Here is a 24608-nt window from a genome sequence, read left to right on the forward strand (position 1 = left end):
AATACTTGGAAAATGAACAATACCCTCCTGAAAAAAGACTGGGTTATAGAAGACATCAAGGAGGGAATAAGGAAATTCATAGAAAGCAACGAGAATGAAAATACTTCCTATCAAAACCTCTGGGACACAGCAAAAGCAGTGCTCAGAGGCCAATTTATATCAATAAATGCACACATACAAAAAGAAGAAAGAGCCAAAATCAGAGAACTGTCCCTACAACTTGAACAAATAGAAAGTGAGCAACAAAAGAATCCATCAGGCACCAGAAGAAAACAAATAATAAAAATTAGAGCTGAACTAAATGAATTAGAGAACAGAAAAACAATCGAAAGAATTAACAAAGCCAAAAGCTGGTTCTTTGAAAAAATTAACAAAATTGATAAACCATTGGCTAGACTGACTAAAGAAATACAGGAAAGGAAACAAATAACCTGAATAAGAAATGAGAAGGACCACATTACAACAGAACCAAATGAAATTAAAAGAATCATTTCAGATTATTATGAAAAATTGTACTCTAACAAATTTGAAAACCTAGAAGAAATGGATGAATTCCTGGAAAAACACTACCTACCTAAACTAACACATTCAGAAGTAGAACAACTAAATAGACCCATAACAAAAAAAGAGATTGAAACGATAATCAAAAAACACCCAACAAAAAAAAGCCCTGGCCCGGACGGCTTCACTGCAGAGTTCTACCAAACTTTCAGAGAAGAGTTAACACCACTACTACTAAAGGTATTCCAAAGCATAGAAAATGACGGAATACTACCCAACTCATTCTATGAAGCCACCATCTCCCTGATACCAAAACCAGGTAAAGACATTACAAAAAAAGAAAATTATAGACCTATATCCCTCATGAACATTGATGCAAAAATCCTCAACAAAATTCTAGCCAATAGAATCCAACAACACATCAAAAAAATAATTCACCCTGATCAAGTGGGATTTATACCAGGTATGCAAGGCTGGTTTACTATCAGAAAAACCATTAATGTAATCCATCACAGAAATAAAACAAAAGACAAAAACCACATGATCTTATCAATTGATGCAGAAAAGGCATTTGACAAAGTCCAACACCCATTCATGATAAAAACTCTTACCAAAATAGGAATTGAAGGAAAATTCCTCAACATAATAAAGGGCATCTATGCAAAGCCAACAGCCAATATCACTCTAAATGGAGAGAACCTGAAAGCATTTCCCTTGAGAACAGGAACCAGACAAGGATGCCCTTTATCACCGCTCTTATTCAACACCGTGTTGGAAGTCTTAGCCAGGGCAATTAGGCTAGACAAAGAAATAAAAGGTATCCGGATTGGCAAGGAAGAAGTAAAGTTATCACTATTTGCAGATGACATGATTATATACACAGAAAACCCTAAGGAATCCTCCAGAAAACTACTGAAACTAATAGAAGAGTTTGGCAGAGTCTCAGGTTATAAAATAAACATGCAAAAATCACTTGGATTCCTCTACATCAACAAAAAGAACACCGAAGAGGAAATAACCAAATCAATACCATTCACAGTAGCCCCCAAGAAGATAAGATACTTAGGAATAAATCTTACCAAGGATGTAAAAGACCTATACAAAGAAAACTACAAAGCTCTACTTCAAGAAATTCAAAAGGACATACTTAAGTGGAAAAACATACCTTGCTCATGGATAGGAAGACTTAACATAGTAAAAATGTCTATTCTACCAAAAGCCACCTATACATTTAACGCACTTCCGATCCAAATTCCAATGTCATATTTTAAGGGGATAGAGAAACAAATCACCAATTTCATATGGAAGGGAAAGAAGCCCCGGATAAGCAAAGCACTACTGAAAAAGAAGAAGACAGTGGGAGGCCTCACCTTCCCTGACTTCAGAACCTATTATACAGCCACAGTAGTCAAAACAGCCTGGTATTGGTACAACAACAGACACATAGACCAATGGAACAGAATTGAGAACCCAGACACAGATCCATCCACGTATGAGCAGCTGATATTTGACAAAGGACCAGTGTCAATTAACTGGGGAAAAGATAGCCTTTTTAACAAATGGTGCTGGCATAACTGGATATCCATTTGCAAAAAAATGAAACAGGACCCATACCTCACACCATGCACAAAAACTAACTCCAAGTGGATCAAAGACCTAAACATAAAGACTAAAACGATAAAGATCATGGAAGAAAAAATTGGGACAACCCTAGGAGCCCTAATACAAGGTATAAACAGAATACAAAACATTACCAAAAATGATGAAGAGAAACCCGATAACTGGGAGCTCCTAAAAATCAAACACCTATGCTCATCTAAAGACTTCACCAAAAGAGTAAAAAGACCACCTACAGATTGGGAAAGAATTTTCAGCTATGACATCTCCGACCAGCGCCTGATCTCTAAAATCTACATGATTCTGTCAAAACTCAACCACAAAAAGACAAACAACCCAATCAAGAAGTGGGCAAAGGATATGAACACACATTTCTCTAAAGAAGATATTCAGGCAGCCAACAGATACATGAGAAAATGCTCTCGATCATTAGCCATTAGAGAAATGCAAATTAAAACTACGATGAGATTCCATCTCACACCAGCAAGGCTGGCATTAATCCAAAAAACACAAAATAATAAATGTTGGAGAGGCTGCGGAGAGATTGGAACTCTCATACACTGCTGGTGGGAATGTAAAATGGTACAACCACTTTGGAAATCTATCTGGCGTTATCTTAAACAGTTAGAAATAGAACTACCATACAACCCAGAAATCCCACTCCTAGGAATATACCCTAGAGATACAAGAGCCTTCATACAAACAGATATATGCACACCCATGTTTATTGCAGCTCTGTTTACAATAGCAAAAAGTTGGAAGCAACCAAGGTGTCCATCAACGGATGAATGGGTAAATAAATTGTGGTATATTCACACAATGGAATACTACGCATCGATAAAGAACAGTGACGAATCTCTGAAACATTTCATAACATGGAGGAACCTGGAAGGCATTATGCTGAGCGAAATTAGTCAGAGGCAAAAGGACAAATATTGTATAAGACCACTATTACAAGATCTTGAGAAATAGTAAACCTGAGAAGAACACATACTTTTGTGGTTACGAGGCGGGGAGGGAGGGAGGGTGGTAGAGGGTTTTTTATTGATTAATCAGTAGATAAGAACTGCTTTAGGTGAAGGGAAAGACAACACTCAATACATGGAAGGTCAGCTCAATTGGACTGGACCAAAAGCAAAGAAGTTTCCGGGATAAAATGAATGCTTCAAAGCTCAGCGGAGCAAGCGCGGTGGTCTGGGGAACATGGTTTGCGGGGACTTCTAAGTCAATTGGCAAAATAATTCTATTATGAAATCATTCTGCATCCCACTTTGAAATGTGGCGTCTGGGGTCTTAAATGCTAACAAGCGGCCATCTAAGATGCAGCAATTGGTCTCAACCCACCTGGAGCAAAGGAATATGAAGAACACCAAGCCCACACGGCAACTAAGAGCCCAAGAGACAGAAAGGGCCACATGAACCAGAGACCTACATCATCCTGAGACCAGAAGAACTAGTTGGTGCCCGGCCACAATCGATGACTGCCCTGACAGGGAGCACAGCAGAGGACCCCTGAGGGAGCAGGAGATCAGTGGGATGCAGACCCGAAATTCTCATAAAAAGACCAAACTTAATGGTCTGACTGAGACTGGAGGAATCCCGGCGGCCATGCTCTCCAGACCTTCTGTTGACACAGGACAGGAACCATCCCTGAAGACAACTCATCAGACATGAAAGGGACTGGTCAGCGGGTGGGAGAGAGACGCTGATGAAGAGTGAGCTAATTATATCAGGTGGACACTTGAGATTGTGTTGGCAACTCTTGTCTGGAGGGGGGATGGGAGGATAGAGAGAGAGGGAAGCTGGCAAAATTGTCAAGAAAGGAGAGACTGAAAGGGCTGACTCAAGATGGGGAGAGTAAGTGGGAGTAGGGAGTGAGATGTATGTAAACTTATATGTGACAGACTGATTGGATTTGTAAACGTTCACTTGAAGCTTAATAAAAGTTATTAAAAAAAAAAGCTATTTTACAAAAAATTGGTAACAGAAAGAGAGAATTGGTCAAGAAAGATAAAAGTGAAGTAAATAAATGAAAAAAATGATAATTCTGGATGTCAAATTTGAATTGAATGTAAATGGAGCTGTAGAAGAAATAGCTGATCATGGGAATGTTGACACTCTGTCATTCAAGGGGCTGTATATTTCCAGCCAGAGGAATTTAATAAAGGCAAATTTATCAACCTAAAAAAGGAAAGTGGTTGTGATGAAAAAATGAAGATGTCCAAGAGGAAGTGACACAGACAAAAAAACTTCACATTAAAGGAACTCTTAGAGATATTTTACAATATTGGAGGCTGATCCAAACTTAGAAAGGAGTATGACAATTTGCCAAGGCATAGAAAAGATGCTTACTCCATACTGTAAGTTATACACCCTTTCCTCACTTATCAACATGGTTAGGTTCCAGAGACCAGGTCGTTATGTGAAATCGACAATAAGTAAAAATGCAGTATGGCCATATCAGATGACAAAATGGAGGATGACTACAACATTACAAAACTGCCAAATCACATCATTACATAATTGCCAAATTATAGCATTACATAACTGCCAAACCACCGAGAATCATGGACCAGCCAAACTGACTGTCCTGGATTGAATTATGTCCCCCTAAAAAATGTGTGTATCAATTTGGCTGGGCCATGATTCCTGGTATTATGTGATTTTGTTATACATTATAAATTCTGCCTCTATGATGTTAATGAGGGAAGATGGGTGGTGGCTATGTTAGTGAGGCAGAACTCAATCTATAAGATTGGACTGTGCCTTGAGCCAATCTCTTGAGATATAAAAGAAAGAAGTGAGCAGAGAGACAGGGGGACCTCAAACCTCCAAGAATGCAGTGCTAGGACCATGGTGCACCCTTTGGACCTGGGATTCCTGAATGGAGAAGCTCCTAGTCTGGGGAAAGATTGAGGAGAAGGCCAACAGAGAGAGAAAGCCTTGCCCTGGAGCTGACGCCCTGAGTTTGGACTTTCAGCCTACTTTATTGTGAGAAAATAAACTTCTCTTTGTTAAAGCCATCCATTTGTGGTATTCCTGTTATAGCATACTAGATAACTAAGACAGAATTTGGTACCAAGAGAGTGGGGTGCTGCTCTAACAGATACCTAAAATGTGGAAGCCATTTTGTAACTGTGAATGGATAGAGTTGTGGCAGCAGCAGAGGAAAAGCAGCAGCAGAGAACCTGCAGGTGCAACACAGCGCTGGAGCCAACCCACAGAGCAAGAGAGCTGAGTGTCTGTCACAGGAGGCTTCCTGGTGGAGTGGGGTGCCTCTGGCCATTTATCAGTGGAGGTAGGCTTGCCGACCCATAGTGGAGCTACAGAGCTTTGGAACACTTGCCCGAGAAGGGCAGATGCAGGTGTGAGACACGAGAATAAGTGGCCAAGAAATCAGGAAACAGAAGCTGAAGAGACAAGGAACATAAGAAGCCGAGCTGCCTCAGTCTCAAAATGCATGGCCATGACCTCAGGGGTTTCAAAGGGTGGAGCCACGGCCTCTGGTGTTCTAAGGGTGGAGTCATCGCTCAGATGGACTAGGAGAATGGTGCACCTAAAGCCGAAGGAGCAGAGTTGCTGTCCCAGTGGGCCTGGAAGGCAGAGCTGAAGCCCATGGCCAAACAGCCTCCATTCAGAATCCAGAGAGTGTGGACAATACCTAGAGTCTGGAGGGCAGGGCCATAGTGTAAATTGTCTCAGAGAACAGAGGATTATTTTCAAAGTTTTGAGGGCAGATGTATTGTGTTCTCTTGACTTGCTTCATGCCTGTTATCCTTTCTTTTCCTCCAGTTTCTCCCATTTGCAATGGAAATGTCTAGCTTGTGCCTGTTCTGCTACTGTACCTTTGGAAGGAAATAACTTGTATTCTAGATTTCACAGATGAAGAGGAATTTTTGAATTTTGGACTTGGAGTTAAGACTTTTGCTATGATATGATGGGGTGAATATGTTTTGCATGTTCCAAGGATGTGATTTTTGGTTTTTTTTTTTTTAAAGGGTAGAATGTCATGGATTGAATTATGTCCCCCCAAAATGTATGTATCAGTTTGGCTATTCCATGACTCCTGGTATTGTGTGATTTTCTTATGTTTTAAATACCATCTCTATGATGTTAATGAGGGAAGACGGGCAGCAGGTGTGTTAGTGAGGCAAGACTCAATCTACAAAATTGGATTGTGTCTTGAGGCAATCTCTTGAGATATAAAAGAAAGACGGGAGCAGAAAGACAGGGGGACCACATACAACCAAGAAAGCAGGGCTGGGAGCAGAGCACATCCTTTGGACCCAGGGTCCCTGCACAGAGAAGCTCCTAGTCTGGGGGAAGATTGATAAGAAGGCAGACAGAAAGAGAATGCCTTAACCTGGAGCTGATACCCTGAATTTAGACTTTTAGCCTGCTTTACTGTGAGAAAATAAACATCTCTTTTTAAAACCCATCCACTTTTAGTATTTCTGTTACACCAGCACTAGATGACTAACACACTGACACATAACCTTAACCATCACAGCCAGCATTACTCTTGCTTCCCACCTCGGCATTTGTAGCTGCCAGGTGTACATTCTTAATGCACAGAATAGTCGGATATTAGAATTTTTACTATTGTAAATGAGAAATGTCAGGTAACAAGAAGTTGATAAGTGAGGAGAAGTTGTACAAGGATAAGAAGGCAAGCACTATTTAAACAACTCTTGATAAGTTTTTTATGATGAAGTAAAACACTTTGAATTCTTAATGTTTCTAGCATTTTAAGTTATACTAAATAAATATTAAAAAAATACATTAGGATTAAAAAAATCCCTATATATTTATAACTGACAGTAAGAGTTTTTAATGTTTTAACAAAAAATTTTAAAGGACACAGAAAAATTATAATTTTTCTCATTGATTATTAAGACAATTTTATGTGGTCTCAGCTTGCACATTCTTACCATCCACATTACCATGCAAAGTGAGGATCGCCTTTATATGAAATGTGTCAAGGGGAAGGAAGTTGCTTTGCAAAGAGACCATGATGGCAAACTTCAGTATTGGTGGTCAGCATTACATGCTGTGTTAAACCTAAAATCGGGAATTCCTCCTCTCTTGAATGTTGCATGGGCACTCATGAAGTTTGGTCCTATTTTAAGAAAAGAAACGTATATTTACTTGACTGCACTTGAGTCTTCAAATTGCTGAGTTTGAAAGCAAAGAGTGGTTGAGAAGCTTGAAGGAGAGTTGTTCTTCTTACTTAGTACCACAAGAAGGATGCGAGTATGGAAATCCTTTTTGAGTTCTGTGTTCAGGTCAGACCCACTAGGATCTGGAGCAAAAAGCAAGATGCCTACGGTGGTGATCAGAAAAAACTTTTTAGACAGAATCTTGGGAAATGATATTTAATTAGGGAGGGGAAAGCCTGAAAAAAAACACACAAAAAATTAAATTTGAAGGGCCAAATCACTTCCAATCTTGATTTAAGTGAAAAAAGAAAGAGAAAGAAAGGGAGAGAGAAAATCTAAGGGGGTTCCTGCTAAAATTATGCTTAAATAAAAGTCCAAATTTTTGAAAAGAAAGAACTACAGCAACCCAAGAGCAGTAAAGTTTTCCTCAAGTGCTATCTATATATCATCAACTGTTCTTGGATATCCATTCTAAACTCCTATTTATCCTCTTACAACTGGGGGACAGAAAGCTAAAAATGACATTTCTCAGGTTCTTTTGCACCTGGGCATGAATTAGTTGAGCCTAGGTGTGGTACTTGATGAGATGTGGAAGGGTGAAATGAGGAAGACATCCTTTTCCCAGCACTGTTGTTGCTGCCAAGCAGGAAGGTAGAAACACAAGTGTTTCCTTACTAGTGTCTACACACGGGGTGAGAGGCAGTATAAGTTATACTGCAGGCACTACTTCCTGACTTCTGGATCTCTGCTAAGTGTGAGACCTGGAAATCAGTAGTTCAATGGTAGCCTTTGAGTTCTACTCCTCCAGCCATTCGACTAAGTATCAAATTCCCTGTATTAAATTCCTTTCCGTTTGAAATGCCTAGAAGGGTTCACACTTCTGCTTTGAACCCTGACAGATAAACAACATAAGTTTTGCTAACTGTCCTCCCTGCTCCCTTTCCCTGACCATCCATTGTCTGCCCAGAAGCCAGGGCCAGCTTATTGAAATGTCAATCAGATCATGTTGCATCCTTCCTTAAAATTATTTAGCACAGCATGGAAAATCCAGTCTCCATTCACAGTCTACAAGGCCCTATGTGACCTAGGTCCTGACCACCTCTTTGTCTTCACCTCCTGGCCACCCCTATTTTTTCACCATGCTCCAGGGACACTTGTATTAACTCTTTTTCTGGAACACACCAAGCCTTTTCCTGCTTCAGGGCTTTTGCACTTAAGATTTTTATTAGGATGAACTATGAATGTCTTACTGGGGGTCCTCCTGGGCCAGGAGCTCCTCTTTCTCCTGGAAGCCCTGGATCACCTCTTGAGCCATTGTAGCCATTCAGACCAGGTTTGCCTCTGGATCCAGGAGGCCCTGGGTGTCCCTACAGAAAACAAAATTACAAATGAAGCATTTTTGCAAGAATATTATGACGTATAGATTATGCAATATGGGCACCCAAATTACAGTAACGATGGCTCATCTGTTCATTTGTTTACTTCTGTGAAATTTCCTTCCTCACCCACAAGTACTACGCAGCATAGTTTAAAAAATTAATATACCCAAATTTTAGTTAATTTAGTGAAAGATTTGGGAGGAAATTTTTCTTGAAATCCTTATAAAGACTCAATTGTAACTCCCCCAAAGTAACTCTCTTTTCTTTCATTTAATTTTCATATTAGAAATGAGAATCTTAAATCTACTTCTAATTTTAGGACTCACCAAAAAATAAAAACTTTCATTATAACTATAGAGCTATTTCCAGAACATTGTACTTGACATGACAAGTACATCAAGCTCAGATTCTGGAATGTTTTTATATAAACTGTTTTGAAAATCTTGCTCTTCAAGCTAAAGTGTTCTGGCTCTCAAAGTTATTACACAAAATTAGAACACATGTACCCTTCCACTAAGGTGAGAAAATTAAGAGATTGCCCTATATTACTTTTGAACATGGGGTCTTATGGGTTTTGATAAATGTTTCTTCTTTCTTTAAAATAAAAAAGGAAAACATTTAGGGACACTTACAGGTATGCCATCCAAACCTGGAAATCCAGGAACACCCGTTGGGCCCTTAAATCCCAGAAAAAAAACAAAAATAAACAAATTACTACATTATTAGATTAACAAGTAGATTTACTTGAAAACGCTAAGAAAAGATGACTCATAGTTAAAAACACTTAGCAGTCATTTTCACCTGTTTTTATCTTGATGAACTGAAATGCCAACATATAAGAAGTCATCTTTTGGTATCTCTATTTAGGAAAGCAACTTGGCAGAATCAACTAAAATAAAACTTTCAAAACCTTGTGAGCCAGAAATACAACTTCTCAGAATTTATCTCAGAGACAAACACTCGTAAATGTGAGCACTGTCTTGTACAAGATTGTTTTTGCACAATTGCACTGCATAAAATTGAGGTGGAATCTCAAATTCTCATCACTCAGAGAATAAACTGTATTTCATCCACACTACGGCAAATCATATGCATGTGAAAGCGGGACAATGAATAAGTAAGACCGAAGAAGAGTTGACGCCTTTGAGTTGTGGTGTTGGTGAAGAATATTGAATATACCATGGACTGCCAAAAGAATGAACAAATCTGTCTTAGATGAAGTACAACCAGAATGCTCCTTAGAAGCAAGGATGGTGAGACTGCACCTTACATACTTTGGACATGTTGTCAGGAGGGATCAGTCCCTGGAGAAGGACATCATGCTTGACAGAGTACGGGGTCAGTGCAAAAGAGGAAGACCCTCAACGAGGTGGATTGACACAGTGGCTCCAACAATGGGCTCAAGCATAACAACGATCGTAAGGATGGCTCAGGACCCCGGGCAGTGTTTCGTTCTGTTGTGCATAGGGTCGCTATGAATCGGAACCGACTCGACGGCACCTAACAACAACAACAATGGCAGATGATGTAGTATTTTTAAAAGAATATGCTCAATCTTTATAAATTGATATAAAAAATGGAATGATCTTTAAGACCTACTGTTGAGTGGAAAAAGAAAGGTTCAGAATGATACATATCATTTATGCTTTTTTAAAAAGCCACACACCAATATACCCTCACTTATTGACATGGGTAGGTTCCAAAGATCAGGTCATTATGTGAAAGTTGGGATTATGTGAAAATGGGAGTTTTTTTTTTTTTTTTTCTGTTTTCAGACCATACATTTGTGCAATTATTTTTATTTCAAAAATAAGATCACAGAAAAAATAACAGCTAAGATTTACTGGATTATTCCTCTTCGGAGAAGGAAGCTTGGAGGAGACAAAGCTGGATAAAGCCAGGCTGTGTGACTGGGAGCACCCACGGCATGACCACCTCACCTTCCTCCAGCGCTGGGTCAGAGCTTCCCTCAGGAACCCATCTCCAAGGCCCCACTCCCACCCCTGCAAGCCCTGCATTCAGGATCCTAGAGGCCATGGCCATGGAGGAGGCCAGCCCTAGTGGCAGCTGGATGTGGTGCCCCCTACCGCAGGAGGGGGCAGAGGGCGTAGGTTGCTTGGCCCAGCTTTCCAGGGACTGCCCAAGACCCTCCCTGAGGGAAGGAACGCTCCGCAGACGTTGCCACCATACCTGCTGCCTCGTTAATGTGCAAATTAGTCAGACAGTAGATTTTTCACTCTTGTTGTAAATGTGAAATGTTGGAAAGTGAGATAGTCAATAAACAGGGAATAGGTGTACTATGACCACTCATTGGGTACCTTCTTATTTATTTAAGTGCATAGGAAAGGTCTGGAATAGCACACTCCTCTGTAGAGGGAATCAGGGTTGATTGTCAAAGAAGTTTAGACTTTACTGTATAGAAAGTACAAGTATGCATTACTTCTGATTATAAAGAAAAAAGCTGGCATAATGGTGCTGGTGAGTGGTTATCATGACTCTTTCTCTTAAGAAGAGACTTACCTTCTCCCCCTTCTCCCCTGCTGCTCCAGGAAGGCCATTGTCACCTCTCAGCCCTTTCTCTCCGGGAATCCCAATGGGTCCTGGAGGTCCCAGGTAACCAATTGGACCCTGTGGCCCCAGTAATCCCGGTTGACCCTAAGAAGAAAGGTTAAAAAGAAGGGAAGGGTGCTGATTCAGGAGTAGTGTCCTTTGACATTACTGGCACATTAAATGTTAGCTATTTTTATATTATTATTACAAATGGCTAGTTATTAAATGGGAAAACAAAGCAAGCCACAAAATAATATAAGCTCAACCTGTACAGGAAAAAAAAAAAAAAGACATTTTCTTTAAATTCAAGCTTAGAAATGAACATTTCTAGAAAGACATACAAGAAATGGTATCCTTCAGATGTAGAAAGACAAGCCAGGGCAATTTCACATTCTATTTTGTGTGTATCTTACCATAAGCAAATGTAACTTTTGTAATAAAATCAACTACATTTTACACAGGAAATCCTGGTGGCGTAGAAGTTAAGTGCTATGGCTGCTAACCAAGAGGTCGGCAGTTCAAATCCACCAGGTGCTCCTTGGAAACTCTATGGCGCAGTTCTACTCTGTCCTATAAGGTCGCTATGAGTCGGAATTGACTCGACAGCAGTGGTTTTTTTTTTTTATATATACATCTAAGGTAAACTGGTTTTTGACAAGAGGGCTAAGTCCATTCAATGGGGAAACAATAGTCTCTTCAGTAAATGGTGCTAGGATAACCGGATCTCCAGATGTAAAAGAATGAAGCAGGGCCCCATACCTCACACCATTTACTAAAATTAACTCAAAATGGATCAAGGGCCTAAATATAAGAACTAAAACTATAAAACGCTTAGAAAAAAATATAGGTGTAAAGCTTCAGGTCCTCGTTTTCAACAATGGAGTCTTAAACACAACACAAAAAGGATGAGCAACAAAAGGCAGAATAGATAAATTGAACTTGATCAAAATTAAAAGTTTTGTATATCAAAAGACTTTATCAAGAAAATGAAGAGACAACTTACAGAATGGGAGAAAATATTTGGGAACCATGTATCTGATAAGGGTTTACTATCCCAGGATATATAAAGAACTCCTACAACTCAACAACAAAAGGACAACCAACCCAATTGAAAAATGGGCAAAGGACTTGAATGGACATTTCACCAAAGAAGATATACAAATGGCCAACAAGCACATGAAAAGATGCTCAGCATCACTGGTCATTAGGGAAATGCACACCAAAACCACAATGAGATACCACTTCACACCCACTAGGATGGGTATTATCAGAAAAATGGAAAACAACAAATGTTGTAAAGGATGTGGAAAAATTGGAACCCTTATCCATTGTTGGTGAGATTGTAAAATGGTACAGCCTGCTGTGGAAAACAATTTGACAGTTCCTCAAAAAGTTAAACATACAATTACCATATGACCCAGCAATCCCACCCGTAGGTATACACCCAAGAGTAGCAAAGATGTACTTGTACACCAATGTACACTGCAGCACTATTTACAACAAACCAAAAAGTGGAAACAACCAAACTGTCCGTCAACAATGAATGGGTAAACAAAATGTGGTACATACACACAATGGAATATAATTCAGCCTTAAAGAGAAATGAGTTCTGATACATGTTATGACATGGATGAACCTTGAAAACATTATGCTGAGTGAAATAAATTAGGCACAAAAGGACAAATAATATATGATCCCGCTTATCTGAAATATCTAGAATAGGCAAATGCATAGAGACCAGAGTTTATCAGTGGTTACCAGGGGTGGGTGGGGAAGGGGACAGGGGAATGACTGCTTAGGGGGCACCGAGTCTCTGTTAAGGGTGATGAAAAAATTCAGAAACAGCCAGTCATGATGGTTTTACAACATGGTGAATGTAACTAAGGTCATTAAAATGTACACCTAAAAAAGGGCAAAATGGAAAATGTTTTGTTATATATATATTTTTGTTATATGTATATATTTACATATTTTGTTTTGTTATATATATATTTTTAAATTGTGGTATATGTATGTACATGTATGTGTATATGCATATATATACATATGTGTGTATATGCATATATATACACATATCACAATTTTTAGAAAATTAATTACCTTTTCTCTTTCATCATTAATTCAGTAACTCCAAAAATATTATCAGCAACCTTTAATACCTGCTTAAAGTTCACAAATCAAAACTATACTTTACATGCATTTTCCCTTTTCTTCATGCTTTTTCATCATAGCTACTATTGATTATCCATAAAAGTCCTAGAAACAGAATTTTAAAGGAAACATGAATGCATAAAAATGTGTTACTAAAAAAGACAACATTGAGGTGAATGGATAAACAACCCATGCATAAGAGGTTCCAATCTCCCAGAAGCCTCTCCAATGTTTGTTTTCTGTTTTGTTTTTTTTTTTTTTTTGACTCATGCCAGTAATGTTGGGGTGAGATAGTATCTTCCTGTAGGTTTGGCTTGCATTTCTCTAGTGGCTAATGAAAGCGAGCATTCTCCTCGTGTGTCTGTTAGCCACCTGAACGTTTTCTTTGGTAAAGTGTCTGTTCATATCCTTTGACCATTTTTAAATTGGATTGTCTTTTTGTTGCTGACATGTTGAAGTATGTTATAGATTCTAGAGATCAGACCCTTGTCAGACATGTCATAGCCAAAAACTTTTTTCTCAGTCTGTAGGTTCTCCTTTTACTTTTAGTGAAGTCTTTCAATGAGCATGGAGGTCTGGTGGTGCAGTGGTTAAGAGGTCAGCTGCTAACCAAAAGGTTGGCAGTTTGAATCCACCAGCCGCTCCTTTGAAACCCTATGGGGCAGTTCTCTCTGTCTTATAGAGTCACTATGAGTAGGAATTTACTCAACAGCAACGGGTTTGGTTTTGGGTTTTAATGAGCGTGTTTAATTTTTAGGAGCTCCCAGTTACCTAGTTTACCCTCTGGTGTTTGTGCACTGCTCATTATGGTTTGTATTATATTTATGCCATGTACTTGGGCCCCTAGCATTGTCCCTATTTTACTTCCATGATCAGGAGACACTTTTCATAGAGGGAGGAAAGTATATGGAAACTCTCTATACTTTCTGTGCAAATTTTCTGTAAGCCTCAATATGCTCTTAAAAATAAAGACTATTAACTAAAAAAAAAAGGGTAACATTAAAATATAAAATGTAATTATATGGGCACAACCCAGACTGGGAGGATTTTGGGGGCATATCAACTAACCTAGATATTACACAAATGCTAAACGACAATCTAAAATCGAGACTCAGTAATGACTTCTGCTCACTTTATAAGTAAGATTAATTAGCATAGGTAAAAAGCTCCCATTTTTCCTAAAAATAAGGTTCAGGGAGCAACTGCTTTTTCATTAAGTGTGGGAATTATCTTTTCATCTTGCATGCAATTTGTACACAAACTACCCAAAGTACCTTTTGTGAATGCTGTATTTTACAATAATGTATTATTTAGAGACATAACAACAAAAAAATGCTCGCTTAAACATAAAAGGGTAACTGAGAAAGAGACAGCTAATCATCTGGCTATCAATCTCTTTAATGTGTTTCCTTTTAGACACACAATACCGAATCCAGTGAGCTAATGGAACTTTGCTAAAGAAAAAAAAGGAGTGGAAGTATTTCACACAATGGTAAGAATGACAACACTCCACCTTCACAATGATAATGAAAAACCGTGAATTTAGGAGGCATCTCACAACATGGATGAATCTGGAAGGCATTATGCTGAGTGAAATAAGACAATCACAAAATGAGACCACTACTATAAAAACTCATGAAAAGGTTTACACACAGAAAGAAACAATCTTTCATGGTTACGGGGCTGGGGAGGTGGGGAATGGAAAAACACTAAATAGACAATAGATAAGTGTGAACTTTGGTGAAGGGTAAGACAGTCCACAAAACTGAGGAAGCCAGCACAACTTGTACAAGGCAAGGTCATGGAAGGTCCATAGACACATCCAAATGCCCTGAGGGACAGAATTACTGGGCTGGGGGCTATGGGGACCACGGTCTCAGGGAACATCTAGCTTAATTGGCATAACATAGTTTATAAGGTATACGTTCTACATTCTACTTTGATGAGTAGCATCTGGGGTCTTAAAAGCTTGTGAGCAGCCATCTAAGATACTCCACTGGTCTCACCCCATCAGGAGCAAGGGAGAATGAAGAAAACTAAAGATACAAGGGAAAGATTAGTCCAAAGGACTAATGGACCACAACTACCACAGCCTCCACCAGACCGAGTCCAGTAAAACTAGATGGTGCCTGGCTACCACCACCGACTTCTCTGACAGGGATCACAATAGAGGGTCCCATACAGAGCTGAAGAAAAATGTAGAACAAAATTCTAACTCACAAAAAAACACTAGACTGGCTGGATGACAGATACTGGAGAAACCCTGAGAGTATGACCTCCAGGCACCCTTTCAGCTCAGCAATGAAGTCACTCCTGAGATTCACCCTTCAGCCAAAGATTAGACAGGCCCATAAAACAAAACAAGACTAAAGGGGCACATCAGCCCAGGGGCAAGGACTAGAAGGCAGGAGGGGACGGGAAAGCTGGTAACAGGGAATCCAAGGTTGAGAAGGAAGAGTGTTGACATGTCATGGGGTTGTTAACCAATGTCACAAAACAATATGCGTACTAACTGTGTAATGAGAAGCTAGTTTGTTCTGTAAACCCTCACCTAAAGTACAGTAAAAAAACAGAAAAAGGAAGTGTTCAAAGGATGAGTAACCAGACAGTGTTGGCAAATTTATCCTTAGAATAACTGAATTGTTTATGTTGTAAAGAGAATTTGATGTTAATTTGGAAATGGATAGTGGTGATGGTTGCACATGATGAATGTAACCAATGTTACTGGACTGTACATGGAAAAAAATGTTTAATTGGCAAATGTTTTGTTAGTATGTTTTTACCACAACAACTAAAAAGAAAAAAATGATAAAACTCCGTTTAGTATAGAAATGCATCTTGATTTAAGGAAAAACAAAACCAGTCTCTGTCAAGTCACTTCTGCCTCATGGCGACACCGTATGTGGCAGAGTTTAACTGTGCTCCGTGAGGGTTTCAAGGCTGGGAACTTTCTGAAGCAGATTGCCAGAACGTTCTTCTGAGGTGCCTCTGGCTAGGTTTGAACCTCCAACCTATCAATTAGTAGTCAAGTGCTTAACCGTTTGCACTACTCAGGAATTTAAGAACATGCTGTAAAAAACCCTTGGAGAAGAAGTAAAACAGAGAACGAATATTTGCATTTTTAGAAGATACTGATCCCTTCCAGCTTCATCCCCATCTCCTCCCTCCTCCTCTGTCCCCCAACTCATCACACTTGCCTTTTCTGAACAAACCCTGTCCACAGCCTTTGCACTCGCTGCCCTGTGCCAGCAGTGCCCCCTGACCCATGCCCTGGCTAACGCATCTCTCAACGCCCAGCCCAGGCAACCCTCCTGTAGAAAGACTTCCCTGATCTCCTCTCCTCCAACCCCCTCACCCTTCAAGATTAGACGCCTGTCCAAGACACCTCTGCAATAACAAGTCTTACGGTTACTGTGATCATCTGTTTCCCTGTGTGTCTCCCCATGTCTCCCCCACGAGACTGTGAGCTCTTAGAGGGCTGGGTCTAGGTACCCAAAGTCATGACAGTAAAGAAGGCAGAGAACAATAGTGGTTAATAAAAGAATAAGGCCAGTGCCTTCCCTACCCCAAGGGACCACTGCTACCATCACCAGTTACTTGCCATCAAGTCAGCTCCAACTCATGGTGACCCCATGTGTGTTAAAATAGAACCATACTTCATAGGGTTTTAATGGCTAATTTTTTAGAAGCAGGTCACCAGGCCTTTCTTGTGTGTGGCCTCTGGGTAGACTGGAGCCACTGACCTTTCAGTTACCAGCTGAATGAGTTAACTCTTTGCACCACCCAGGGACTCTACCCCAAGGGGAACCAGCTGCTGCTTCCGGCTCCTGGCAGTCCCATGTGTTTCAGAATAGAACTGGGCTCCACAGGGTTTCCATGGTTGTGACCTTTCAGTAGCAGATCACCAGGCCTTTATTCCAAGGCGCCTCTGAGTGGGTTTAAACCACCAACCTTTTTCTTAGTAGGTGAGTGCTTAATTGTTTGAGCCACTCAGGGACTCCAAGCCCAAGAGAAGACTTGTGTAAATGAGGAAAAAGAGCTGCCATCCTGGAAAACCGTCTTAGAGTAGTTCTGCAAATCTGTGATGACTCTGGGCCAAGGTGTATACAGCAAAACCCTACACCATGGGCAAGAGCCCCGAATCCAACGGTATTGGTGTCTGTGTTCTTAAGATCGAACACAGGTATTAGTATGCCTTCATTTCAACCATATTAAATAGCAAATACTACTTTGTGAATTGGAAAACTAACATAAAACACTAAATGCCTAATTTTTTACAGCCATTGGAAGACTTTGTGGTCTGTTTTATGTTGTGTTATTTTTTCTTATTAATAAGTATCTTGTTATACATTTTAAAAATAAATACACTCCACCAAGGATAGCAGTACTAATACCGTCAGAAAGCCTCTCATGAGAATTTCCCAAATACCAATCTTTGAAATAGTCCTTTGTTAGTTTGCCCAATCTGAGTAAATAATCTATCCCCAGCAATGTAGAAAATCACTCCATTTTCATTCAATTATTTCATTGAAAAAAGGGGTCATTAGGAAAACTGTGTTTATGAGTAAACATTTGAGCTTACTTATTTATAACAGAATTAACTCCAGGATAAAAAACATTAAAAAAAAAACAAAACAGACCCACAAGAGATATTTTTATAACTAGAGAAGCATTAAATAACCACAGGAATTTTGCATCTTTAAAAAAAAAAAACCTTTTTAAGAAAAATATCTCATCTACTCCTAACCCTGTACCCTCCAACCACTAGAAATAACATGATATAAAATGGGTTGTGGTACAGGATTCAGTCTAGTAAAAAGGAAATAAATGCCTAGTGGGATGGCTGATGTCCAGAAGCAGTATCCCTGATTTTTTTTGCCACTGTGGGCACTCAATTGCCTCCGTGTTTTATGAGTTTCAGGGAGAGAGGGTGAGGTCAGAAAACAGATTCACCAAATTCAGAAATGACCATCAGCTTGATGCAACTTCAGCGTGCCTTGTGAAGTCACAAGAACATCACTTTCCACTCCAGGGCCAACAATGGCTGGCAGCTGCCTTTAGGTCAAACTGTCATCGGACTCTTTTTATATGTGCCTTGCTACTTTGTGGCTAACGAGCCCTGGTGGCACAGTGGATAAGCTCTTGGCTGCTAATCAAAAGGCCGGCGGTTCAAACCCCCCAGCTGCTCTGCAGAAGAAAGATGTGGCAGGCTGCTTCTGTAACGACGACAATCTTGGAAACCCTTCGGGACTGTTCTACACTACTCTATAGGGTTGCTACAAGTCAGTCATGGGCTGAACTGCACGTGACTTTATGGCTACAGCAGCAGTGGGCTCTCAGGCCAGCTATCCAAATAAAGGATGAGAAGACCATGCTCGGAGTGGAAACAGAACCGTAAGCCTCCTCTGTCCTCTGAGGTCAGGAGATTGCTTTAAGATTTTGTCCCTTGTTAACTGTCTATGTCGGGAACATCTCTTCAGCAGGGCTAGGATCAAACTGTTGTCATTTCATGACATTATTTCGATAGAAGTGATGAATAGCTAAGAGGATGGACACATTTTTCATATTAGTCTTTTAGACTTCCACCTTGCAGGGAATGACAAAAATCTAAGACATCCTTTGCTGTTTTAGCAGTGTAAGAATTGGGGAAAATAACTACACATAGACAACTGCAAGTATATATACAGCCACAGGAGCCACGGTGGCACAGCGATTAAGAGATACGGCTGTTAACCAAAAGCTCAGCAGTTCAAATCCACCAGTCAATCCTTGGAAACCCTGTGTGGCAGTTCTGCTCCGTCCTAGAGGGTTGCTATGAGTCAGAATAGACTCGACGGTAACAGGTCTATAGCCACAGTTTTTCTTCAACTACTTCATGATCTTTCTGCCCACCGGAGGTTGAATCAGTGCAAAGAAGTGCAAACGAATGAATGAATGACTGAATGAACACGGAAGATGCTTTTGTTACACTGTTGTATGCCGTCGAGTTGATTCCGACTGATAGTGATCCTATAACCCAACCAAACCCACTGCCGTTGAGTCAGGGAGGTGACCTGGGTAAGGGTGGTGTTACAATCCCACCCTAATGCTCCCAGCATAAAATTATAATCACAAAATGGAGGACAGCAACACATGGCCTAACCAAGTTGATACATATTTTGGGGGGACACAATTCAATCCATTACATACATTTTTCTTCCATTCTATCTGGGGCCATCTACTGAGTCCCTGATCAGAATGGTCAGTAATGGTAGCCAGGAACCATCTAGCTCTGCTGGTCTTAAGGTAGGTGAGGTCATTGTTTGTGTAGAACATGAGTCCTGTTGACTAGTTTCTTCATTTCTTACATCTTTAGTCTCCTTCTCTTTTGCTCTGGACAAGTAGAGACCAAGCTGTAACTTAGATGGCTGCTGGAAAGCTTTTAAGACCCCAGGTGCTACTCACCAAACTGGGATCTAGAACATTGTCTTTATGGACTATGTTGTACCAACTGATCAAGGTGTCCTACAAGACTATGGTCCTAAGCCCCTAAACCCAGTAAACCAATCTGTAAGATGTTTGGTTATATCTAGTAAATATCCATAATTGTGCCCCCTGTGTGGTTTATTTTATATCTGAAAATAAATGCAGCACACATAAACATATATAACGGCAAAGGGCACCCTGGTGGTGCAGTGGTTAAGGTCTCTGGCTGCTAACCAAAAGGTCGGCAGTTCAAATCCACCAGCCACTCCTTGGAAATCTTATGGGGCAGTTCTGTTCTGTTCCTATAGGGCCGCTATGAGTTTGAATCAGCAATAGGTTGGTGTTTTTTTTTTCATGTATATATATAAAAAATATATATATCTATACATGTACCTCCATATATCATATATGCCTTCCTGTACACATTCATGCATACAAATCTATCCATGCAATCATATACCTATTTTTTATTATTACTGTTGTTGCAAAATTGTGTATCCCTCAAGGAATCTTTTTGACATTTTCCACACAAATTGTTCATTGACATTATTTACATTTATCGCAATGTGTCAGCATTCTCTTTAATTGTGTCTATAGCTTTCCATTTGTGCTCAAACACTGGTCTTTACTCTGGTTGTGCTGTGTTCACTGCTTCCACACTTGATGTCATTTTTCCATAAGGGCTCCTTTTCGTTATACTATTTATATAGTGTGTTCCATCTGGTGAGGTCCATGTGTATAGTCACCAGTTATGTTAGTGAAAAAAGGTATTTGCAGTGAAGAAGTCCCTAGTCCAGCAAAATTCTATCATGCGATCTCTAGCATCATTTCTATCACCAAGGCCATATTTTCCAGCTACTGATCTTTCTTTGTTTCCAACCTTCCCATTCCAATCACCGGTAATTATCAGTGCATCCTGATTGCATGTTTGATCAATTTCAGACTGCAGAAGTTAGAAAAATCTTCAATTTCTTCATCTCTGGCCTTAGTGGTTGGTGCATAAATTTGAATAACAGTTGTATTAATTGGTCTTCCTTATAGGCATATGGATATTATCCCATCACTGACAGCATTGTACTTCAGGATAGATCTTGAAATGCTCTTTTTGACAATGAATGCAACACCATTCCTCTTCAAGGTGTCATCCCTGGCATAGTAAACCATACGATTGTCCAGTTTAAAATAAGCAATACCAGTTCATTTCAGCTCACAAATGCCTAGCTTATTGCTCTTTATGTGTTCCATTTCATTTTTGATGATTTCCAATTTTCCTAGATTCACACTTCGTACATTCTAGGTTCCGATTATTAACGGATGTTGGCAGCTGTTTCTTCTCATCTTGAGTTGCACCACATCAGCAAATGAAGGTTCTGAAAGCTTTACTCCAGCCATGTCATTAAGGTTGACCCTACTTTGAGGAGGCACCTCTTCTCCTGTTGCATTTTTAGTGCCTTCCAACCTGAGGGGCTCATCTTCTGGCACTATATCAGAAGATGTTCTTTCCAATTCATAAGGTTTTCACTGGCTAATTCTTTTCAGAAGTAGACCACCTGGTCCTTCTTCCTAGTCTGTCCTAGCTCAGCTGAAACCTGTCTGCCATGGGTGACCCTGGTGGTATTTGAATACTGGTGGCATAGCTTCCAGCATCACAGCAACACACAAGCCCCCACAGCACAACACACTGACAGATGTGTGGGAGAATCAAATCGACTACATCTGTGGCAAGAGACAATGGGAAAGCTCGATATCATTAGTCAGAACAAGGACAGGACCAACTGCGGATCAGACCATCAGTTGCTCATATGCAAGTTCAAGTTGAAACTGAAGAAAATTAGAAGGAGTCGATGAAAGCCAAAGTATGACCTTGAGTATATCCCACCTGGGTTTAGAGACCATCTCAAGAATAGATTTGATGTGTTGACCACTAATGACCGAACACCAGACGAGTCATGGGATGATATCAAGGACATCATACAACAAGAAAGCAAGAGGTCATTAAAAAGACAGATAAGAAAGAAAAGACCTAAATGGATGTCAGAAGAGACTCTGAAACTTGCTCTTGAACGTCAAGCAGCTAAAGCAAAAGGAAGAAATGATGAAGAACTGAACAGAAGTTTTCAAAGGGCAGCTTGAGAAGACAAAGTATTATAAGGACATGTGCAAAAACCTGAAGATTGAAAAACAAAAGGGAAGAACACGCTCAACATTTCCCAAGCTGAAAGAACAGAAGAAAAAATTCAAGCCTCGAGCTGCAATACTGAAGGATTCTATGAGGAAAATATTAAACAATGAAGGAAGCGTCAAAAGAAGATGGAAGGAATACACAGAGTCAGTATACCAAAAAGAATTGTTCGACATTCAACCATTTCAGAAGGTAACATATGATCAGGAACTGATGGTACTCAAGGAAGAAGTCCAAGCTGCACCAAAGGCATTGGAGAATAACAAGGATCTGGGAATTGACGGAATATCAATTCAGATGTTTCAACAAACAGATGCAGCGCTGGAAGTGCTCACTCGTCTCTGCCAAGAAATTTGAAAGACAGCTACCTGGCTAACCAACTGGAAGAGATCGATATTTGTGCCTATTCCCAATAAAGCTGATCCAACCTAATGCAGAAATTGTCAAATAATATCGTTAATATCATATGCAAGCAAAATTTTGCTGAACATCATTCAAAAGCGGCTGCAGCAGTATATCAACAGGGAACTGCCAGAAATTCAAGCCAGATTTAGAAGAAGATGTGGAACCGGAGATATCATTGCTGATGTCAGATGGATCCTGGCTGAAAGCAGAGAATACCAGAAAGATGTTTACCTGTGTTTTATTGACTATGCTAAGGCATTGGACTGTGTGGATCATAACAAATTACGGACAACATTATGAAGAATGGGAATTCCAGAACACTTAATTGTGCTCATGAGGAATCTTTACATAGATCAAGAGGCAGTTGTTCAGACAGAACAAGGGGATACTGATTAGTTTAAAGTGAGGAAAGGTGTGCATCAGGGTTGTATTCTTTCACCATACCTATTCAATCTGTGTGCTGAGCAAACAATATGAGAAGCTGGACTATATGAAGAACGGGGTATCAGGATTGGAGGAAGACTCATTAACAACCTGTGTTATGCAGATGACACAACCTTTCTTGCTGAAAGTGAAGAGGACTTGAAGCACTTACTGATGAAGATCAAAGACCACAACCTTCAGTATGGATTGAACCTCAACATAAAGAAAACAAAAATCCTCACAATTGGACCAATAACCAACATCATGATAAATGGAGAAAAGATTGAGGTTGTCAAGGATTTCATTTTACTTGGATCCCACAATCAACACCCATGGAAACAGGAGTCGAGAAATCAAAAGACACATTGCATTGGGCAAATCTGCTGCAAAAGACCTCTTTGAAGTGTTGAAAAGCAAAGATGTCACCTTGAGGACTAAGGTGCACCTAACCCAAGCTATGATGTTTTCAATCACCTAATATGCATGCGAAAGCTAGACAATGAATAAGGAAGACCAAAGAAGAACTGACGCCTTTGAAATGTTGTGTTGGTGAACAATATTGAATATACCACGGACTGCCAAAAGAATGAACAAATCTGTCTCTGAAGAAGTACAACCAGAATGCCCTTAGAAGCAAGGATGGCGAGACTTCGTTTCACATACTTTGGACATGTTGTCAGGAGGGATCAGTCCCTGGAGAAGGACATCATGCTTGTTGAAGTAGAGGGTCCACGAAATAGAGGAAGATCCTCAAAGAGATGAAATGACACAGTGGCTGCAACAATGGGCTCAAGCACAGCAACAACTGAAAGGATGGCACAGGACCAGGCGGTGTTTTGTTCTGTTGTACATAGGGTCGCTAGGAGTTGGAATCGACTGGTCGGCACCTAACAACAACAACAACATTTATATAGTGGGTAAGACCTCAGCTGCTAACCAAAAGGTCGGCAGTTTGAATCCACTAGCTGCTCCTTATAAAAACTCTATGGGGCAGTTCTACTCTGTCCTATAGGGTTGCTATGAGTCAAAGTTGACTAGACAGCAACGGGTTTTTGGAGCCCTCGTTGCATAGTGGTTAAGAGCTTGGCCGCTAACCAAAAGGTCGGCAGTTCAAATCCACCAGCAGCTCCTTGGAAACCCTATGGGGCAATGCTACTCTGTCCTATAGGATCGCTATGAGTCAGAATCGACTCGACGGCAATGGAAACAGGATTTATGTAGAAATTTCTAAATCAGTCTAAGGCCTTGATGTACGGTCATCAGAAGTGTCACAGGAAGGGAAAGGGATTTATTTATTAAACCTTGTTATGTGCCAGCCACTCTCCATATTTTACCTCATTTAATCCAACAAGTAACACTGAGAAATGTGGGTTACGATCCCTACATAGATGAGGAAAGTGAGGCGCAGCCAAAGAGTATCACTTACTCAAACTCACATACCTAGTAAGCCTGAATTCATACCTGGGCCAGTCTCTCCCCAGACCTCTCCTCTTCCCACTGCCTCGGCCTGGTGCCAAGGAGGATCCTTCCACTAACCCACACTCTTGCCACGTCCAGAATATCTGTCTATTAAACCCATCGCCCTCGAGTCGATTCCAACTCATAATGACCCTATAGGAAAGGGTAGAACTGTCTCATAGGTTTTCCAAGGCTGAAATCTTTATGGAAGCAGACTGCCACATCTTTCTACCACAGAGTGCCTGGTGGGTTCCAGCCACTGATCTTTCTGTTAGCAGTTGAGCACTTAACCGCTGCACCACCAGAGCATCTATTACT

The 24608-nt window shown here is 40.3% G+C and overlaps 1 protein-coding gene across 8 annotated transcripts in view; it reads right to left on the reverse strand.

The window, feature by feature from the left end:
* COL4A4 (collagen type IV alpha 4 chain) overlaps window positions 1-24608 on the reverse strand; it is a 150084-nt gene that overhangs the window by 86776 nt on the left and 38700 nt on the right. For all 8 annotated transcript variants that reach the window (XM_049888341.1, XM_049888337.1, XM_049888339.1 and 5 more), the window contains 3 exons: window positions 11177-11311; window positions 9289-9333; window positions 8528-8644 (listed from right to left, as the gene is read on the reverse strand). In XM_049888341.1, coding sequence (XP_049744298.1) covers window positions 8528-8644; window positions 9289-9333; window positions 11177-11311 — 297 coding nt within the window. The remainder of the gene's footprint in view (window positions 1-8527; window positions 8645-9288; window positions 9334-11176; window positions 11312-24608) is intronic.

Source organism: Elephas maximus, chromosome 6 (genome assembly GCF_024166365.1).
Source record: "Elephas maximus indicus isolate mEleMax1 chromosome 6, mEleMax1 primary haplotype, whole genome shotgun sequence".
NCBI classification, from domain to species: domain Eukaryota; kingdom Metazoa; phylum Chordata; class Mammalia; order Proboscidea; family Elephantidae; genus Elephas; species Elephas maximus.